General features: G+C 42.4%; 2 protein-coding genes and 1 non-coding gene across 4 annotated transcripts; 2 read left to right on the plus strand and 1 right to left on the minus strand.

The window, feature by feature from the left end:
* Window positions 1-903: 903 nt before the first annotated feature.
* Window positions 904-2,783, minus strand: LOC114427209 (uncharacterized). Its single transcript, XM_028395100.1, has one exon. The coding sequence runs from the start codon at window positions 2,303-2,305 to the stop codon at window positions 1,661-1,663; it is 645 nt and encodes a 214-aa protein (XP_028250901.1). The 5' UTR covers window positions 2,306-2,783; the 3' UTR covers window positions 904-1,660.
* A 1,463-nt stretch (window positions 2,784-4,246) lies between these two features.
* On the plus strand, window positions 4,247-19,816 carry plcb2 (phospholipase C, beta 2). Of its 2 annotated transcripts, none has more exons than XM_028395090.1 (32): window positions 4,247-4,422; window positions 4,558-4,635; window positions 5,059-5,127; window positions 5,867-6,007; window positions 6,441-6,520; window positions 6,620-6,673; window positions 6,755-6,830; window positions 6,934-7,034; window positions 7,344-7,504; window positions 7,592-7,738; window positions 7,834-7,991; window positions 8,556-8,638; window positions 8,809-8,893; window positions 9,246-9,459; window positions 10,000-10,085; window positions 10,163-10,259; window positions 10,347-10,431; window positions 10,570-10,694; window positions 10,953-11,104; window positions 11,550-11,714; window positions 11,795-11,894; window positions 12,024-12,128; window positions 12,291-12,355; window positions 12,472-12,562; window positions 13,179-13,598; window positions 13,716-13,899; window positions 14,418-14,559; window positions 15,547-15,611; window positions 16,093-16,152; window positions 16,330-16,387; window positions 17,951-18,034; window positions 19,065-19,816. In XM_028395090.1, the coding sequence occupies exons 1-32, from the start codon at window positions 4,339-4,341 to the stop codon at window positions 19,233-19,235; spliced, it is 3,786 nt and encodes a 1,261-aa protein (XP_028250891.1). In that variant the 5' UTR covers window positions 4,247-4,338; the 3' UTR covers window positions 19,236-19,816. The 2 variants fall into 2 exon arrangements, with proteins under 2 accessions (XP_028250891.1, XP_028250892.1); XM_028395091.1 differs by having other exon boundaries at window positions 10,003-10,085.
* On the plus strand, window positions 9,502-9,666 carry LOC114428168 (U1 spliceosomal RNA). Its single transcript, XR_003669536.1, has one exon. It is a non-coding gene; the product is annotated as a U1 spliceosomal RNA (small nuclear RNA).
* Window positions 19,817-21,810: the final 1,994 nt, after the last annotated feature.

Genomic DNA, 21,810 nt, shown 5'->3' on the forward strand with positions numbered 1-21,810 from the left:
CCAGTGCACATGTTTTTGTTGTGATTATAGGCTTATGTCTATATTGTACTGTCTCCCCCTGATGAATGGACTTCCTGTTTAACACAGCACACACAGATGTTGGCGCTGGTTCTTAAAATCTGTTATATTATCTCAACAGTACATGTCATCACCGTTTGCATCGCAGTGCAACATTGCTGAGGCAGCTGAGTGGAAATGAAGTGGTTTTATTTTGAGCGTGATATAGTGAATGATGCTTGTCACTGCCAGCACCAAAACCAAACCTTTCAGCCAAACAATCCTTCTCTGAGAGAGCTGGATCGAAATAGCATCAAGCGGCATTGTGTAATGTGTTCTTCTCTGTTTTATACAGTGCAACAACAGAGCTCTGGAATCAATACACCTCCCTCACATGCGGCTGCAAGAGCACACAGGGTGCTTGGTCTTATTTCCACTTTATAGTTCACCACATGTGACTGTGTGAAGTGGTTTCAGTGAGAGCTGCTATGACTGAACTGTGGCAGACTGAGAGATGAATGCTCCTGTTTCTGTCTGAAGCAGACAGCCCCTCTGATCACACACTGGACACTTCACTAAGGTAATTAAAGGGCCTCCACCAGAATACGACTAAGGACCCATTAAATCTCAAATCTGCCCATAAAGTGAGCTTCCTCCGTGTTGGCACCTATGCCTTTATATTAATCAATAATTGTTTTTCCACTCTGATCTGACCTCATTTAAATCAACTCATTTTTGAAGCAAAACATAACATATTAGGAAAAAACCTAATATTTATTTAAATCTATATTATCCATTATGGCTCTGAATAAATAAATATAACATACAGGATAATGTTAGTGATTATCTCATTTACACAGATCTATTATAAAACCATAGAAATGAATCACTTTCTAGGATGTTTATTGTACCTTGTGATATAGTTATATCTATCATACATACTGTACCTTTAATAAAAATCATCTAATTCATCTAAAAGTTAATCAAGGCCAAAATATGTATGCCTGCCCTATATGTACATAACCAAATACACAATACATTTACATGGTGATATGCACATACCTGAGCATAACTCAAAAAATTGCAGGATCTCCTATGCAGAATCCAGGTTTCGATCCATGAAAGAAAATACAGGCTATATGTTAAAATGCAGTATTGATTGAAACCAGCCGATGAATGGCAGCGATGTGAAGCACTGTATGCCTGTGAGACAGATCTATGTCCTGCAAAACCAAAAGCATCTCTGGAGCCTGTGTCCTATGTATTTATAGCAAAATATCTATAACAGTGTTATCCACGCGTATAGGCAGGTTAGTGGCCTCAAAAGCTGTCCGAGGTAAATAGACATACATTGATTTAAGGCATACAGATGGCCTAAAACAAAAACAAAACAAAATAAACGCATAGTTAAGGGGAGGCAGTTTAGATAAGAAATGGGTTCTCTCTTCTTTTTCAGTCCTAAAAGCAAGATAATATGTGCAGTTCAGCATCCATAGCGGCCTCTGCGATTTGACCTTAAAGAAGAAGACCTGTGTGTTATCCGACCTGCGGCACCGAGTATGTAAAACACTCCCTTTTTTGGGTCAGTTTGTGTGTGAGAGGGGTGTGTGGTGATGGGGATGAGGCCCGATTAGTCTCATCTCAGGGCAGCTTGGCTCTTCGCTTAGGTCTGAGGAAGAGGGGCAACGTCGTCAGTGTCCCCGTCGCTTCCTCTGCGCGCCTCCCTCTCCTCCTTGTCCCCGGTACGCGCAGCGACAGACTCCATGGTGCTTGATGGGATGTAGTGGCTCGCGTGTCTCTCTCTACCCAACGTGCTTGATCTCTCCGAGCTTTTGTGACCGTGGGAAGATGCGTAGAGTCCTTCCTCCTGCTGCGAGTGCGCAATTTCTGCTCCGGCACCGCGCGGGGAGACCGCCGCTCTGTCGGCTCTGCCGTCCCACTGAAACGCTTTGCTGTGCGGGATTGCGCCCTGTGCGCTCTGGTTAAGAGACTGCAGCCTGGTCTCTGTAGAGTTCCACTCTGAGACATTGTTGGTCGTGGTAATATTAGTTAAGATGCTCGCAGTGGGGGTGACCCCGTCTGGCACTGGCCCTGGCTTCACAGATGATGCACTGGTTGGTTTCCAGATCAGGCTGTAGTAAATAGCTAGTATAATGGCTGCTAAGGACACGGACAACACATATGCAAAAACGGTGGCTAGTCTCACCCACTTCTTGTTAGTCTTAGCAGCCATCTTAGCCTTTTTGTCCCCCGTATAAGTAGCAGGTTTGCCCCTCTCCATATTGGGCATGAAGTCCCGCTCTCTCATATTGCCCCTATTTTTTCCTCGATGCTCCACCACCCCCTCCGTCTTGAAGGCTTTTTATTATCCACAGTCCAAAAGAAGAGGAAGCAGAGAGCTGAGGAGGAAAATGCTGGACCACCTTGATCCACAGCGCCGCAGAAAGATTTTGTAGCTAAATTGATCTCTCTTAATTCATTTGATCTCAGAAGCACTGCGCCTCATATTCGGTACCCCGGTGCAGCACTGCGTTTCATCATGGACATCAAGCATCCACAGGCTGACTGCGCGATTCAGCATCCGACAGCGGCGGGGCAAATGTCTGCCCGGTACGATATTTCCAGGGAACAGCTGGCTGTAGGCCCACGGTGAATCCGCAGTATACGATTTGATGTCATTTATTAAAATGATTAAGTGAGATCATACGGTACACAACTGTCTGTCTTATCCAGCAAATGAAGTGGCTGGCTCAGCTAAAAATACAGGAGAGGGGGCGGGCGGTGGCTCTTAAAGAAGCAGCAGCTGTGCAGCAGCCCGAGAAGAAACGTAAAAAAAAAAAAAAAAAGGGGGGGGGGCATCACCTCCTCATCAGGACGCCTGTGGCGCACATGGCGGATGTTGTAGTGGGGATGAACCAAGTGTCCAAGTGATGCTGCAGAGAGTTTATATTGCACTGCGTGGAAAGGATGCTCTGTGCACTGAGCCAAGGAAGAGATATGTGGATGTGGTTTGACTTATGTAATATTCATTAAATCAAGTGTTAAAGTTTCAAGGTCAAATGAGGGGCATGTCTGGGTTATGTTTGGTCCACCTGTTGGCTGCACCGCATCTTTTCAGCACAATGGACAGCGACTCGGAAATGGCATCTGTCCTCTAGGAGGGGCTGCAGGTGCCAAAGGTGGTGGAAGAAGGAAACACTTGAAGGTGTACAAAGTTCCCCATTCAACACATATAAACCACATAAGCAGCGTCCTGTAATGTTATCAGTTTGTATCCAATATTTTGTGTTAATAATCTACAAACACTGTTGCTGCTATACTGTTGTTTGTACATTATGTTTACAGCATATAACCTTCTGCTGTCACATCACCTGATTCTTACATAATTCATATTTTTATTGGAAGATTGATTGTTCTCTGTTTGTGTTTTCTGATATGAAGTGATATGTCCTTTGTTGTTTTTTCCTTTGAAATATTTAGCAGCTGTCAGGTCAGTAGATCACTGGTCACTTCTCTGCTCCCAGACCCTGTTTGCATTAGATGTTGCTCAGTCTGAAGGTCTATTTGAATGGTATCCAAATGACCGGGCATCTCTTCTTGAAACAACAATCACTATCCTGCCCTGAGTAACAAATGATGGCTGTGGAACAACTTAAAAATAAATTAATAAACAGATCAGTATAAGATTTGCAGTTAATGTAAGTTAAACAGAGGCCATTTGTTTTTACTGCGGATTAGTTGTTTGTTTTATCTCGGTGTTACATATTGCAGCTGCAGGTAAAAAAAAGTAACTGATATCAAATGACAACTTAGAATCACAGTGTGAAAAGCACTTATTAAAGGGTCAGTGCATCCCAAATACAAGAAAAACCTTTTCTCACATACCTCCAATGGAATTTATTTGACCAGCACTTTTAGTAATGCTCTGTCACTCTGGACAAACCTCAGAACACTGTCAGAGATGAAAGTTTTAGACAGATACTGATTTTATATGAGTATTTTTTGATTTAAGAAATTGGATACATTCACAGTGAGATATAGCCTACCACAAAAGTTAATGTGTGGAAAATAAATCCTTGTAATCTACTCTGAATCTGAACCAGTTTAAAGAACACGTTCACCTTTAGTCATGTTGCATGATTTTTTTCCCCCAGCTTAATTTGCAATTCATATTTCTTGGGGTGCGTCCTGAGCACAGAGTCAGGACAGCTGAGCTCCAGTTTAATGCACCTTGTATGTACAGATGGAAGAATGTGCTGAGTAGTTTTTATAAACATGGTCGGGAAATTAGATCAGCTATAGCATTTTGTACTGGAGCACTTGCCACCGTAGGAGGACACAATGAATAAGAAACGATATTTCCTGGACCCTCCAGAGGTCAAAGACTACCTGGTAAAAGGAGAAAGATTTACCATGTGGTCAGAGGTGAGTGGATGTGGACGATGATCTCTGATTTTTCTGTTTTTGACCCTAAATCTTTCAACACAGCTCTAGTTCTCCAGCTCAAACTCAATTAATGTCCAAACTGTTAAAAAACCAACCATCCCTTTCTCCATCAAGGACTCTACAAAGACTGTCCCTGTCACCATGAAGATGGATCCGAAAGGTTTTTATGTCTACTGGATTAACCAAAGCAAGGTAATCAATATTAAGAATAGGAGCAGCTTTAACTGCCATTCAGAGGTGTCGACACTGACAGGTTTCTATCAAACTGTCAGATTTCAATCCACTGTGTGTGTGATCAGGATCGGCCAAAAGCTGTAGGAGTTTCTTCTTCAGGCTGCAGCAATTTTTTGAGATTATCAATTAGTACTGATGTTGGTTTATCATCCTGGTGAAACACCTTCTGATTTTCACTACAATAAATATCTGTGTTGTGGTTCTACTGCTGTTTATTACAAAGTGTTCTTGCACAGGATGTTTAAAGACAAAGCACTGAGATATTTTTCACACTAACAAAGCAGATCACATAGTTTTTGCACTTTGCCAAAGGATGACTTGTATCTCAATCCATATTTGGACTGGCGCCTACATGTTGAATTCTCTGCCTCTTGTTTCTAGGAGACAAAATTCCTGGATGTTGCTACCATCAGAGATACCAGAACAGGAAAATATGCAAAACTTCCTAAAGTGAGTATTGTTTAATACAATTCAGATCCAGTTAATTTGAAAGGAGGTTGTTCTTCTGTAGGACTCGCTGTAAGCATGCAAATATGTAGTCAAGGCCTTAATTTGCCCAATAATATGAGAGGCATATTTGCATTGCAAAAACTGCCATGGACAAATGCTCCAAGACTATGCTCATTCACCACAGAGACAAACAAACTCAATGTAAACACAGACTGAGTCATGACCTGAGGTTTCTGTGAGCGAGCTCGTGTGTGTGTTTTAACAGCCGACAGTTGTAGATTCAGTTCTGTTCCACTCCTCCCTGGCCTCCACTGAGACTTGCAGTATGCGGCCATCATCATAGGGAAATCTGAAATCTGTTCCTCCTCAGGGAGACCCGAGAGCATCGTCCCAGTTGGAGTGCTGCTGGAGGCATATCTTCCTCTTGGCTCCCTGAGGAGAATTTGGGAAAGCAGCTCCAGTGCTGACATCACACTGCAATTCTGAAAGCAGCATTGAGATGGCTGATTGTAGAGAAGGTTGTAACTGTTTGAGTTGTAGCTACATAAACGCCTGTTTGTGTTTGTGGGTGTGTGAAAGTGCAGAGTCTCATTGTGGCTGTGCACATGTTTGCATGTCCTGGTCAGCATATTTGCCTGAAGCATCCAGTTGTCCAATCTGTGCAGCTAATAGTTTTTTGAGAGAAATGTTATGGGTAAATTAAATAAAGGGTAATTTTTGCATTTTTCTTTTTGCACAGCACCCCAAGGTACGCAACGTGTTCAACCTGGATTTTCCAGACAGCAACCATCTTGCCAAAACCTTGACCATTGTCACCGGTCTGGATACGGTGAATCTGACGTATCATAACTTTTTTGCCTCAAAGGAGAAAGTGACGCAGGTAATAAACCAGCAAAGCTGTGTTTTACTGGCACTGTGCACTTCCTCAGGCTGTTTACATTCTTTCCTTTCTGCCGCTGATCCCCCTCCTGATTGTTCAACCACAGCCACAGGCCACCAGCCACAATGAGCCTTTGACTCTTCACCAGTAAAGCCCTGCCTCTCTCCCTCTCTCCCTCTCTCCCTTTCAGTCTTTATTAGACTTTATGACTCCAACGTCCGGATTTAATCAACTGTAATGCAATCCCAATTGTCCTTTGTTCAAATGCAACACTCACTGCTCTCATTTACTGACAGAATGTTGTGTTGATGCCCCCTAGTGGTGGGTTTGTATGCTTAAAAAATATGTGACATGAAAACACCTCATGATGACATTGAAGGTGAATGTATTTATTTATTATTAAATGTATTTTTTTAATGTAATTGAACCTCAGAACTGGGCAAATGACATTCTTGCAATTGCCTACAATGCTGCGAGAAACAATGCATGCAGACAGGTCTTCCTGGAGAAAATGTAAGTAAGCATCATGTAATCTCACTGAACACAATCGTTTCATCGTGTACTGTGTAACACTGCGCTGTAACACTACATTTACTGTGGATTAAACGTTAGATACATCAGGATTTCTCTTCATACCAACAAGGATGGCAAGATCCCGGTGAAAAAGTAGGTTACAGTACGACCACGCAGCAGTCAGACTGTACAGTAGATTTTTGCCTTTCCCACTCAGTGTGTGTGTGTTCGCAGTGTTTACAAGATGTTCCCTGCGGATAAGAAGAGGGTGGAGAGTGCCCTAGGAGCAGCACACCTCCCTAAAGGAAAGGTCAGAAAATGGAAATGCATTTCAAATTATCAGCTCATCCTTTGAGGTGTTGTCAAAGTTTGACACTCCTTAGCAGACGTGACTTTTTTATATATTCTATCAGTATGACACTATGAAGCCTGATGTCTTCACTGAGGCTGCCTTCAGGACCTTCCTGACAAACCTCTGTCCTCGCCCTGAGATCTATGAGATCTTCACATCTTAGTGAGTCAGCCTCCGTGCTCCTTCATCTGACATGTCTGACGTGCTTTATTTATTTATTAAGCCTATATTTTACACACTGGATCATATATTATTCTCCTTCTTTTAGACACTATTTGTGACAGAATTTTCAGACTACAGAAATGGATTCATCGTCATTTTATGTTGAACCACAAAGCCCAGAGCTTGGCCTGTCTGAGCTTCTGTTGCTCCAACTCATGCACCACATTTGTTTGTGAAGTGAGCAGTAGGCTGTAGGCAGCAGTATGGATGATTGTTGATGTGATTGTCATGCCTCCCTGTGGCCTCCAGCTCCACCAAACCCACCATGACAAAGGAAAATTTCACCAAGTTCCTCAACGAGAAACAGAGGGACTCTCGGCTCAACGAGGAGCTGTTTCCACGTCTGCGGCAGGACCAGATCAAAGCTCTGATTGACAAGTATGAACCATCCACCAATAACTCTAACAGAGGTAGAGTTCTTTGATTTAAGACCCAAAGGCATGAGAATACTGTTTTTGCTTTACATTCTTTAATGTATCTGTCTTATTCACCTGCAGGTCTAATTTCTCCAGAAGGTCTTTTGTTCTACCTGATGGGTCCAGAGACATCAGTCGTCATACAGGACAGACTGGCCAAGTCCCAGGACATGCTCCAGCCCATACCCCACTACTTCATCAAGTCATCACACAACACATACCTAACTGGTGCACCGCTTTGATTTTAGCCTGTAGAAAAACAGCTCCTGTAAGATGCTTCACAAATAATGTAAAACATTGATTTATTTTTTCTCTGTGTGTAGCTGGTCAGTTCTCTGGCGTGTCCTCTCCAGAGATGTACCGTCAGTGTTTGCTGTCTGGCTGCAGGTGTCTGGAGCTGGACTGCTGGAAGGGTAAACCTCCAGATGAAGATCCCATCATTACTCATGGCTTCACTATGACCACCGAGATCCTTTTCAAGGTGTTTACAAAGCAATCAGTCCTCTAAGAGGCTAAGTTTCATCGTGATGGCTCCATCGTCACCAACACTGCTTGATTGGAATCCTGTCACCACAGTTTGCATCACATCAATATGGCATCTTTCACAGTTCTTGTGATAAGCCTCCCTGTTACCATTTAATAATGCTGAAGTGCACATTAGGAACAAAAAACAAACGTGTGCAAAGACTCCAAACACACACACTGCAGCACTTAAACACACACAGGCAGCCCCGTCATCCTCACACACTCAACACTTCCATTTAAGGGCAGCCAGAGCTCTGCAGTCCCTGGGGCCCGGACACAACACTTCAGCTGAGTTTACTGTCAGCCTCTAGATGTGATAGTTTTGGAACTGACTTCAGGGCTGTAGCTCAGCAGTTTGTTATGATGACTAAAGTTTTCAGATAAAGTTTTCAGAAGGAGCCTGTTTTACATTGTAATAATATTTGTTGCTGTCTCATCAGGTTATTTTTGTTTTCTGTAGTTCTATCCTCAGGCTTTGGTCTAAGTAAAAAAAAGTCTCCCTTTTTGTGCTATGTGACAGGATGTGGTAGAGGCCATTGCAGAGAGCGCCTTCAAGACCTCACAGTACCCCGTCATCCTCTCATTCGAGAATCACGTTGACTCGTAAGAGCTTTTACACCAACTCATGCCATATAATACTGTAACCACAATGTAATCACATTCTGGTTCCATTATCCCTGAAGGGAAATTGATGAAACATATTGAGGATGTAATTGGACCTTGTGATCTGGCTGGGACAGTGCATGGTAACAGGTGTTTCTCATTTGTTCCAGAGTGAAACAGCAGGAGAAGATGGCCAACTACTGCAAAACCATATTTGGTGATGCCCTGCTAACAGAGCCTCTGGACAAATACCCTGTGAGTATACACTGGCGGCTGCAGCACAGCCTGCTATCACAGTAATAGTTAGATATGGGGGATTGTTAAACAGAACACACTGTCTGATATGACACGTTGACTCAACAGAGCTTTGATTTGGCATGATGGCAATATATGGCAAAGTTCAAGTTTTATGTTTGTCCTCTTTCTTATCTCGGACAGACAAGATTCTTACAGACTCCCATTCGACTGATATTTGTCATATTTGTGTGTGTTATATGTGGGAGTTCAGATACAATGAAGTCATGAGTCAGGTCAAAATGCCTGTAAACATATAAATAACATTTTATCTCTCAAAACAGAACTTTTTTTTGTTGCTCTTAACATCTAGCTGAAACCAGGCCAGCAGATCCCCAGCCCCTCTGAGCTCATGGGTAAGATCCTCATCAAGAACAAGAAGGGCAGCCACGAGAAGCCGACCCAGACTAAGAAAACCAGCCCAGCAACCACTGACCAGGCTGCAGCCCCAGCTGCACACACCCAGGACCCAAACAACCCTTCAGAGGATGCTACGAGCCCAGCAACCAGCACCCAAGAGAACCAAGGTGGACATAATATTAAAAAAAATATTAGATTATGTTCCAAACATACTTACCTGGCAGGGGAGATACCATGATCAAGAAGGTGGTTCACCCAGGGCGAGGCTCAGCCATTGCACTCTAGGTTGTGCTGACCCCTGCGAATTCCCCAAATGTGGGAATCTCGACTGCATAATTTCTGGTAGTGGGGGACTGCGTTCGCGCTCTCCCCTCATTTTTTTTTTTTTTTTTTTTTTTTTTTTTTTTGGGGCAACAGTGGCGCAGTGGGATAGCAGGGTTGTCCAATAACCGGAAGGTTATTGGTTATTGGCGGTTCGATCCCAACTCCTCCCTAGTCACTGTTGTGTGTTCTTGGGCAAGACACTTCACCCTAGCCTGTGGCGCGCCTTGCTAGTCATTGTATGACACTGCTTGTGCAGCAGCCGTAACGAATTTCCCTCTGGGATTAATACAGTATCTAAAATAAAAAATAAAAATAAATAAAAAATAAAATAAACAAAGGCCTTTATTTCAAAGTGTCACTGACATTATGTTTATGTGTTTAAACAGAGGGGGATGCAACTGTGGATGACAATGAGGAGCAGGAAGACACAGAGGAACAGGATGAGGAGAAAATGAAGTCATCAGACGAGGTAAATGATAATGAATATGATGACTTTATTATTGTTACCCTCCAGTCTAAACAGCAGAAAATGTCAATCCCCCACAGGGCACAGCTGGACAGGAAGTAACAGCATATGAGGCGATGTCATCCATAGTAAACTACATCCAGCCCAACAAGTTCATCTCCTTTGACATTGCCAGAAGTATGTTTGCGCTTAAACTCACAGAAAATATCAGTGATAAACACATCAAAGTCAAACTATTCATCCCATTATTTTCCTTCTTTACAGAGAAAAACAAGAGTTATGTCATCTCATCTTTTGTGGAGACAAAAGGGGAGGCGATGATTGCAAAGTCTGCTGTTGAATTTGTTGAGTATCCTTTCAGAGTGCTGCAGATGTTGTTGTACATATTAAAAAACACTGTCTACTGTATGTGCTTAGCTTCTGATTAAATGTGAGTGTGATACAGAGAAAAATAGTACAGACATACCCCCTAAACTACATATCTCAGATACAATAAGAGGCAGATGAGCAGGATTTACCCCAAAGGAACAAGAATGGACTCATCCAACTACAGCCCCCAGCCTTTTTGGAATGTTGGCTGCCAGATGGTGGCACTTAACTACCAGACGATGGGTAAAAATAGATCCAAGACACTGAAAATTCACCCAGAACTATCATATACATGTTGCACTGCATGACCAAATGCAACCAGCTGCAGTTTTTAAATTCCTGACATACATTAAATATCATGTTTCCTCATATTTGTAAAGCTGAGCTTCTGTTTTCCACCACAGCAGGTCAGTGTTGCACCTCTTTGTGCTGCACGGGCTCTGCATCCCAAATGAAGCTGAAGAGAGGTGGCATGAATGGGCTTTTTGTGTCTATTTTCAGATTTCCCCATGCAGCTGAACATGGCTCTGTTTGAATTCAACGGCAGAACGGGTTATCTGCTGAAGCACGACGTTATGCGTCGCAGTGACAAGAAGTTCGACCCTTTCTGTGACAGGATTGACACCGTTGTGGCAAGCACACTGACCATAAAGGCAGGTTCACAGACCTCATTGGCACTTTAGCCTGTAACTCTAATGTATTAGTACAAACAAAGTATAAAAGGATTTTAAAGGGGCCAAAATATTTCACTTCACAGACCGCAGGTTGAAAAATCTGTCCTGTTAAAGCTGCCTCATTTAGGTTACTGCATTGCAGGGAAACTGATGAATAATCAGTGGAATATGTAAATAGCTGATGGCTGTTATGGCTTTCTAAATTGAGCAATAAATTAGCCTCAATAGCCTTAGGAAGTTTTTGTGTTGTAGTTTAGATGCAAAGGCCCTAATAACACAAGCTCCACGCTGTGAGTGAAACATGGTTCCTGGTATTTAGCCAACTCTGCATGAGTGAAAACCTGAGCTCTATTTATATCCACATCAGTACGCATCAATATTGTTAACATGTATTTGATCAGAGTTCATGATCCTGTCTCACTAGATCTATTCAGGGCAATTTCTCTCTGACAAGAACGTGAAAACAGGGGTTGAGGTGGAGGTGATCGGGCTACCAGGAGACCCTAAAAAGAAGTACCGAACCAAGTGGTCCACCACACCCAACGCCATCAACCCAGTGTGGAACGAGGAGCCTTTTGTTTTTGAGAAGGTGTGTGTCTGCATACAGCATGTGTTTGTGCATGCTCTGCCATCATAACCTGATGTGATTAATGTATTTGTTGATGTCAGATCCTGCTTCCAGAAATGGCTTCTCTGAGAATTGTAGTCCACGAAGAGAATGGGAAATTCTTGGGACACAGAATCATCCCTCTTGATGCCATACAATCAGGTCATAATCTACATAATTTAGAACACTGAGTCATTCAAGGCCTTCAACGTGTTTTTGCCACTTTGTGCATCAGAGGAGCTGCTGTCTTGTATTTTAATTCACCAAGGTTTTTTTTTTAATGCCCTGCAGGGTTCCATCACATCTGCCTTCGCAGTGAGAGCAACATGCCTCTCACTCTGCCTGCCGTCTTTGTGTACATTGAGGTCAAGGACTACATCCCTGCTGCCTTTGCAGGTGGTTAGCTCTTTACTTTGTGCTTTTAGAAAAGAGAAAAAAATCAGTTTCCAGACTGACAAGGCTGCTTTAGTAGTTTGGGTCTGTGCTTGGTAGCATTTTTTTTTTGGTTAAACAATGAATCATTACCGTCTCGGACACTGACATATTTGATTTCTTCAGATTTCACAGATGCCTTGTTTAATCCGACAAAGGGCACAGAGAAGACCACAAAAACCCCCAAAGAGGTAATCATATAATAAAACTGACAAATCAGTAATGTCCACAGTTTTCCTATAAACTCAACTAATTAACTTCCTGGAAAATGACCAGCTTTGCTATATTCTGCTGTGCCTCTCTGCAGTCATCCTCTGACTACATTTCCCCTTATGAGCTGCCTCTTGTGGTCCAACCCTCCACAGACAAAGCAAAGGAAAGTCCACCTCCTGCTGCAGGTAGTGTTACAAACTTACTAAACAGAGGCACACACAAATGTTTGTGCTGTCTGCTCTTATATCCTGAATTGGATTTTGGGTTGAATGATGTATGGGTAGATTCCAGACGTCGCCCTCTTCAATCAAGAATGAGAAATTATAAAGCTTGGTTGGTTATAGTTTGATTTTGTGACCCTCTTGCCTGTAACTGTTCTCACAAAGGACTGCATCTGTATTGCAATCAGGAGAAAGAGGGTCTGTAAAAGCCTGGACCTAAAATTACCCATTTTCTGGCAAAGGTTGAACAAGGGACCACATAACAGACTTCTGACAATTGACTTTTGTAAAACTATGAATCATGCAGGACTAAAAATATAACAGCAGAAACAAGCATGGTAGGAGCTCCAGTATGGCTTTGTACTTTTGCATTAGGGTGTAGAGTTACTTTTGACATTGGTAGGGACCTAAGATTATAGCAGTATTTAACCCTTTCTGCACCCAGTGGAAATCTGTTTTTTTAGGAGGGGGTGAAATTATTTTTGGGATTGCATCACCTCCGTCCATGCTAAAACCACGCCCTTGCTCGTGCTCACTCTAAAAAGCTTTACTTGATCACCAAACTTTCTGACTTCCTTAGAGGAGTCCACATCTGCATCTACACCACCCACTGACAGTGCTGACCAGACATCCCAGTCTGCACCAGAAGAAGTTAAAGAAGAGGCAGAGAAGTGTGACACTGAGCCTCCCGTGTCAGAGCCCACTCAAACGCTCGATACTCCTGGTGTAGTAAGCTCCACTTCTGAAGCGCTTCCTGAAGCCGCTCCTTCCCCTGAGGAGGCTGCTCCTGAGACACAGGCAGTTGCAGAGCCAGAAGCAGCTCCAGAAGTCAAAGAAGGACCACAAGCTGACCCTGAGACAAACACTGAGCCTGACTCAGACAATAAAGAGGCAACAGAGGTCGCCAGCACTGCAGAGGAGGCTGCTGCAGAGCCTGTTGTTGTGGCCTTGCCCAGTTCAGACTCAAGTGAGTCATCGCAGTCGCCAACATGCAACGCAGGTAATACTCAAGTGTTACAGAGCAATTTGGAGATATTTTCATTAAAAACATTTAATATAAAGGCCTATCAGTGCACATGTACAAACATTCTCATAGCACTCCTCATTTATGCTGCAGAACCTTCAACTGTGACCACTGAACAACTGACACAGCACAAGAACTATCAGAAGGTCGTCAAGCGTCAGGAGAAAGAGCTGAAAGAAGCAGAGAAGAAGTATCAGAAAAAAACAGAGGATCTCATTCAGAAATACTCCGACTCTTTCAAAGCAATCAAAAAGAAGGCTTCAGTGAAGAAAAAAGAGTAAGGAAATCTTTCCTATATTGCTCTTCAGAGTCAATTTGTAGCTGAAATCTGGTGTGTCGGACAGATGAGAGCTGGATGAAGACTACCCAAAGAGGCTCATATTCAATGATTCAGTGTTCTGTTTGCTGCAAAGTAGCACTGATTTCTGCAGCATATTAATGTTAATGAAGTTGTTGTTGTTTTGGTCAGTGTGTTATTAACGAGATTATATTTAGAGGCATGTAGAATATTTTGTGGCTAATGTGTTTTTCTAGCTGCTGCAGAACATTAGAGGATGAAGAAAACAACTAAATGGGCTGCAGTGCTTTTTGTTAACCCCCCCCCCCCCACACACACACACACACACTGTCCCTTTCAGGACCAAATCATTTGTCATTAAAATGAGCATTGCTGTACAGTATTTCCAGTAACTACATGTTTTTTTTGTTTTTTTTTTTACATGGTTTTTGTACTTGGAAGCATAGTGTCAGTTACTCAAGCTGTATGCTTTGTTGTATCATGTTGTGCGTCACCAGGGGAGAAGGCAGCAGCTGTGAATCCAGTGTGAAGACGGAGCGGGTGCAGGAGCAGAAGGAAAAAATGCAGGCTGAGCTACAAGCTCTGTGGACAGAGCAGTATGATCAGGTGAAGAAGAAGAAGGAGCAGCATGCAACAGAGGTTAGTATGAAGATAGTCAATACAATGTTTTATTAACAATGAATCCAATGATTACACAATGTGAGAGGTATCATGTGTATTTATAAGAATTACCACCCAACTCTACAATTCCCTTGGGCTCTACAAAAGATTTGAGAATCCTCATCTACAGTGTGTTGCCATGCAGCTATTTTCAACCCAACACAACCTACTTACTCTCACTCTTTCTTATGATATTATACAACTTCTTACAAAGAGTCATTGTGTACAGTTAGGCAGTAGGGTTATCTGATAACAGCGCCATTCATTTAGTACAAATTTGTCAAATTAAGTACATTTCTGGACATGATATTCATTTAAGGACCTGGCACCAGCATTAAGTGCCATCTACTGGTGGGGTTGCAGATTGCAACTAATCCACTTTGTCCATTCTGTGTTACTCTAGAAACATGAGAGGAACAAATGCTAATATAAGCGGCTAATTCTAAGCTAACAGAAACTTTTCACACTGGACCTACATTGAATTTTCATATTCCATCCACACGTGGAGATTTTTTTTTAAATTAGTACCTGAAAGACAAAACCTGCACTGTGTTCTAATGTAGCTGCTCCCATGCACTCCTCATACTGCCACCTCTCGCTTCGTACTCAGCTATTGGCTGTCTTTATTAAATCTAATGACTCAGCCCAAAAATAGGCTTCATTTCCATGACTCAGACTGTATTCACCATTCTAATTGAGCACCACAGTTTTAGCTCCCTTTGCTTTTAGATCACAGGTTAGCAGCCATGACTTCAGAGGTGCTATAGTAAGGTACTCTTACTATAAGTTCAGAATCTGACTGACTAAGGTCCAGTGTCCAGGTCCAGGGCATGTCCAGGACCAAGTGGAACCAAAGAATGGTTAACATTTGGACGTTGTTATTTAGAGCTACTCCAGTCTCATTTGGGCCTTATTTGGAGCTTCATCTTGACTGACTGATCGTGACATTTTTTTTGGTTGTGACAGAGACTGGCCAAGCTGTTGGAGATGGCCATGGAGAGACACACCAGTGAACTGAAGACCCTGGAGAGGTGTGAGCACACATTTGGGACACGATTCACACACAAAGTGCAAAAGGCTTGAGTCTGCCCAATCTGTGCTTTATGACTTAGGTGTGATACTGTCATGTGAGGTGAAGCATTTGACATTTCCCAAAGAGAGTACCTCAAAGAATGAATGAATCACCTCAGCATCCAGGTCTTGGCTGGATTATGGTGTTATATGTGTGTGGATGTGTTTGTGTGTGTGTCTCTGTGTTATCCCAAGTCCCCAGCTGGCAGATGGTTATCTCAGGACAGCCATTATCCAACAGGTGTTTAAACAGCAGTAGGGAAGCAAAGGCAACCTGGATCATCTGCCTGTCCACACGGACACTATAACACTGCATTTAAAGCCTTTCTTTCACTGTAAAGATAAGGTCACATCCGACACACACACAGCCCTGCAGCTGTTGATTAAAGGGAAAGGTTGTGTTCATATTTTTCATTTTAGATCCTTTGCTTTGTTTTGTAGTGAGACCAAAGAAAATAAAAAGAAAGCACTCTCCAAATCTTCATGTGCAGAGAAGTCAAAGTGAGTTCAGCCTTCAGCTACTTTAACACTTTTCTGTTCCCTTTTTGCTGCAAAGAATTAAAGAAATGTTCTGTCTTGTCACGTTTTCTGTCCTGGCACATTCAGCCTGACTATATTTGGTGATTTTTTTTACATAATATACAAGAGATCTAATTGACAATAATTATCTTCATTTAGGCTGAAAAAGGCAGCGAGCACTGAGCTGTTGGATGAGACGAGTCAGCCTGATGGTGCAGTAAGTACAGCACTCTCTCTCTTAACTTTTAACTGCAGGGAACTGAGGGAAGACAGCCTCTCTGAAATGTATTGCCTGTGATTATTAAGATTAAGATTAACTTTATTAATCCCCGTAGGGAAATTGAGTAATTAAAAATAATTATACATGTCAACATAACGTAATTGCTGAAGTAATAATATAGACTCCTTTACATGGATGTACACTTGATTTGTTGTTTTGTGGCATTTGTGAAAACAAACTGGAAGTTCCAGTTTCAGTGTGACTCTGTATCCATGTGACAGCACACTGTTGGCTGGGATTGAATGGAGCTTTGGCAGTAGATATAACCCTGCAAATCCTCAGAGGATGCCAAATGTTGCGTGTTCTTGTGCTAAAATCAACATTGATGGCAACCAACAGCTTGCAGTGTTTATACTGTAAACAGTGCAACTTGCTCTGAACAGGCTGTAGAAGAAAGTATTGGATTTGGGTAGGTATGCAAAGTGCAATTGGGTGGCCAGAAGTCATCACTCACTAATGTCAGTCATAAATATCAAATTTAAATCAAAGTTTTATTAGAATATTCACCCACTAGACTCACATTTAAGGACTTCCCAACCCACGTGGAATTCTGAGGCTATCATCTGCATCACTACTTTTACCATCTCCATGTATAACACAGAGCCAGCTGACACTGGTCTATTCCACACATACTGTTTATCAGTGTAACTATCAGTGTAACCATGGTTACAGAGCGTCCAAAGATTTAAACAAAAGCACAGAAAAAAATCACCTTAGGCATGTTACAGCACTTTTCTTTCATACATTCGCACACATGCTGTACACCCACATGTTGCTTACAGGTACACACACACATTTTTCAACTGTAAGCACACCCACGCACATACACATTACACCCTCAAAGGACCCACACACACACACACACACACACACACACTCCCACAAACACACATGCCCTTTTAACCAGTGAGTAAAGTGCAGCTGGCTCTGACCATAGGCCAGCCTTGTCCATTACTCAGAAACTGTTTACAGGGAGCAGGCTAATCCTTGTGTGGTGGATGACTCACTGAGCTCTGCTCTTGTCCCTGTGTTGGCTCATCAAGATTCAGACCTGGTGTATCTGGGTTAAAGACCCGGCCATTTCACTCTGCTCCTCGACTCCATCGACTTGATGTCAGAAAACTCTCCTCATCCCTCTGCACATTAGGGGCGCGCTGCAGTTCATGTTGATCTACTTAATCAGTACTTACTCATTAATTACTGCAACTATTCATATCACAATCACCTCTTTAATCAGCACAGCTTCAGTATTGAATGCCACAGTGCAATAAGTTCTATGTAATCTAACTAGACAGGTCCAACCTGTGACTTAATGGTATTGATCCTCTCTCTCTCAGGTTGCATCTCATGGGGAAACACACACACACAGGGAGAAACATGAGCAGATGAACTACTTATAGACATGCAAACAGTCTTTATCTCTTACATGATCCTGCATGCACTCATACAGACTCAAAGCCACAAATCAATAGTGTTTTTCATGTGCTTTATTTGTTACAGTCTTCAGATTACAGCCCACAGCAAGAAGCTCTGATGAAGAAACAGGCTGCTACACTGGAAGAAATCAAGACCTTGACTAATCAGGTAGACACAGTGATGGAGGAGTTTCACTGACTTTTAATGGAAACGATGGGTGTATTTACACTAAATCCTGACATGTAGATTGGTAGCAGAATTACGATAAGGCAACATGCATCATCATAAACATTGAAGGTTACTTTACCATCAGCTCTGACTGGGCCTCTTGTTAGATTCGCTGAAAACTCAAAATGCTCTTCACTTACTAATGGGAGCCTCTTGTGGTTCTGTTCACCCTGAGAGTCAGTGCCGTCACATCAAACTGAATAGGTGGCATCGTCTACAACACCACCTACGAACCACTTACAATTCCATTGACTTATGTAACCCTGGAGTGTCTTATGTGATGGCCTGGCGGGTCAATGTGACATCAATGACTCTTGAAGTGCCCCAGTAGAGGCTGGCAGTTCAGACCTTATCTGTCCAGTCCATATCACTACACACCATACAGGCAAAATACAACAAGAAAAACTATGCCTACAGCAAATTCCTGTTTGGCATCTGTCCATTCAGTGAGCGTATATAATGCTGCAGTGTGACACATCCCAAGCTCCCACCGCTGTAAATGATGTCAGAGCAGTTTTTATGACAATGCTTTGCTTTGAATGTGTGAAACCCTGGCAGTTACTATTGACAAAAAGAGTTGTGAGATAGTTTAGACATTGACGTGTGAATGCCAGATGGATGGTGTGTTTTTATGTCTCACCAGTAGTATTAGCCTAAATTCAAGTGAGCCAAAGAATGAAAGAGCAAAGATATATAAGTTGTATGCAACATTATTGAGTGATAAATTATTAGCTTGTCAAACAAAGTTCTGGGCTTCAGCTATCCTAAATTAAAGTCAATCTGTCCAACTGGGTTCAAGCCAGTTGCCTCACCTGAGGTTAGAGGTGATCTTTATTTTTGCCTGTGCCAACACAGAAATCCATTCTCTAAAGATTATGATAAGCAGCCAGTGAATTGAAAAGAAACTTGAACAATGTCAACCCGTCCTTTCAACAATCCTTTATCTAACCTTTGGCCCCTGTGTCGACAGCTCAATCAAGAGGCCCTGAAGGAGCATGAGCAGAAACAGAGGTCTCTGCCAGGAGAAGTGAGGGAGGCCGTTAACGTCTGTGTCGGGGGGCACTTCCCCACAATGGTGGACGAGGCCGGGGACAAGAAGGTGGGAGCAGCGGGTTTCTATGGAGATGTCTTCCTGGGTTAGATGTGTTTTTTTTTTTCTAATCACTGACCCCTCAGTGTAACCCTGCACTATTCTCACTCTTGTACCTGTTTCCAGCCTGATACATAACCTGCAGTCTGAACATTATTTATTTAGTGAACGAGTGAAGTTTCAATTTAGGTGTGCTATTTATAGAAAGAGTATTCTTTAGGGATATTTTAAGGGAAGCCAATGATGTTGTTTTCATGAATGCCCTGTAGAATAGATGTGGAGATGATATTCTGTTCGACTATTTGAATGACTATTTAATGAAAACGAACTTAATTTAGTCTACACAGTGACATGTATCTTCCAGATGAAGGTCTTTCACTAAAAGCTTCAGTCTCCTTTCTGTTCCCTTAATGTGTTTAAAATGGGACTAAATGTAGCAAGAAAAACATAGCAGCAAAAAATGGGTTATCAGCGCCTGGCGGGCTGAATAAGACAATGACTCCATTTGTCATACTACAGCACAGCTTGGTTTTGCATGTGTGAAGCCAGCATTCAGTCTGACTGTGATGTAACCACAAAGAAAGCTTTGCAGAATGGAAGAAAGAAATTTACTCTGTAATAGGAACACATGACACACAAATACTTTATTTACAGTTTGGAAATTAGGTTTTATTATCAGACTTTACATATATCTTCAGACCTTTCCCCTTGTAGTCAGAAATTAATTAATTATGTTCTTATGTAATATTAAATAAACTTACATTCACCCTGTACATGTGTTTTTTCCCTTTCACAGAAAACATTCACTTGCATGTTATAATTAGTTATTATAGAGTTACAATAAGAAACAGCCTTAAATAATGTGCCTGTGCACACAAAGGTGGGCTGAAGTTCCAGCACAATAGAACAATGCTTTTTTGCGATAACTTGTTTGTGTTGCTGCCTGCAGATGTGGCATGTTAATGCCTTCAATGCCATCAGTGTGACTGGAGAGAGCTTCAGAACCTTCACCTGTAAGTCCACAGAGAGAATGTGAGCACAGACTAGGGAACAGGTAGCTGTCCTGTTTATAACTACTGCCCAGTGGTTCCATCAGTACTTGAAACGTGAGTGAAGAGTTGCTGATACATGGAGTTCAGTGATGACTGCCAAAGAGGCTTTATGTGTCTGTATTTGAAAATTGCTTCAAACCTCTGTGTCGGCCTGTGTTATTTGGCACATTATGGCCTGGTGGATTCACAATACCACATAATTGCAGCGTCGTTTCTCTCCAGCGAAAAAGATCTGCAAGGATCAAGTGGTCTTTTTAAAACAGAGCTGTAACAACATCACCAGGAGTACAGAGAACATAGATCATAAGCTCATAAACTTCAACATGTTCCAGGTCAGTTTCACATTCATTTAGAGCACCTTAGTCAGAGAGAGCCACTTGCATTTATTAATGAAGGCAGCTTTGACTCACCACCCAGAACAATCTGTCTGTTTCTCTTATTTCCTTTTGGTGGTGACACCTGCTTCTGAATCCAATGACATGACTGACATTTAGCAGTGAAGAATCTGGACAAAGCACCAGGAGACACAGCTTGTGCCTGAGAGTCCTGCCACCTCATGCACAACACAGATGAACTGTTAGTTTTGGAGTGTGAATCCAGTCAGCCCTGAATCACTGGGCTCATAATCTTGCATAAGACAGCTCTGGCAGCTCCGTCTCATACCAGCTGGAGAGGGATGGCCTGAGCAGGATCTCCAACCACCAGGCAGCACTGGACAGTTCTGACTGTCAAATTGAATTGAAAGTCAAGGAAAGGAGAGGACTTCCGATTGTTTACACACAAACACATCTCTGCAGGAAAAATAGGAATATACTAGTTGTCTGTATACACAGAATATTGAATATTTGCTGTAGCTGAAAAGAGTATTCTTGCCTTTGTCAGCTGCAGTCTGTGCTCAATTATTCTATTTTAAACCTTAAAAGAACAACTTGTAAACTAAATAATGGTTACATTTTGCACAGTGTACAACATGCAAAATTCAAGATTGGACCAGCAGCCGCAGATAATGGAAGGCTGTATTTTTGGAGAGATAAGCTCTAATAATAAGTACATGTGAGGGGTGTGCTGCATCTCTCTTCCTCCTGTTGTTTCCTGTGTGAGGAAGCAGGTCTGACCCACAGGAGGTGGAGTCATGATCCGGAGTCCATCTTGGCTTGAAGTGGATGCCATCCTGGATGAATATTAAGCACCCACACCACCCCCATACACACCACCTGCTGAGGCTGCACGGTCACAGGCTGTGTGTGTGTGTGTGTGTGTGTGCATCGCGTGGGTTGCACAGAGTACTTTAACAGCTTCCAAAGATTACAAGAGATTTGAAATTTCACAAGGATATTTAGACATGACTGATCTGCATACTTGCTGCAGGCAGCTGATTTCTGTTCCAGGATGCCGAACATAATCCCATTAAAATCATAATCACAGCGTAGGATCAGCAGCCTAATCATTGCTCATCTCCTCGCTGTCACCCTCTACTCTCCATGAGCGTTAAGGGCCTGTGAGAAGCACCTCCACCTTCTCACAGATGCAAATTTCAATGCCCTTGTGTGTTGAGGACATGCTGCTTACATTTA

The sequence above is a fragment of the Parambassis ranga genome, chromosome 22, assembly GCF_900634625.1.
Source record: "Parambassis ranga chromosome 22, fParRan2.1, whole genome shotgun sequence".
Classification (NCBI taxonomy): domain Eukaryota; kingdom Metazoa; phylum Chordata; class Actinopteri; family Ambassidae; genus Parambassis; species Parambassis ranga.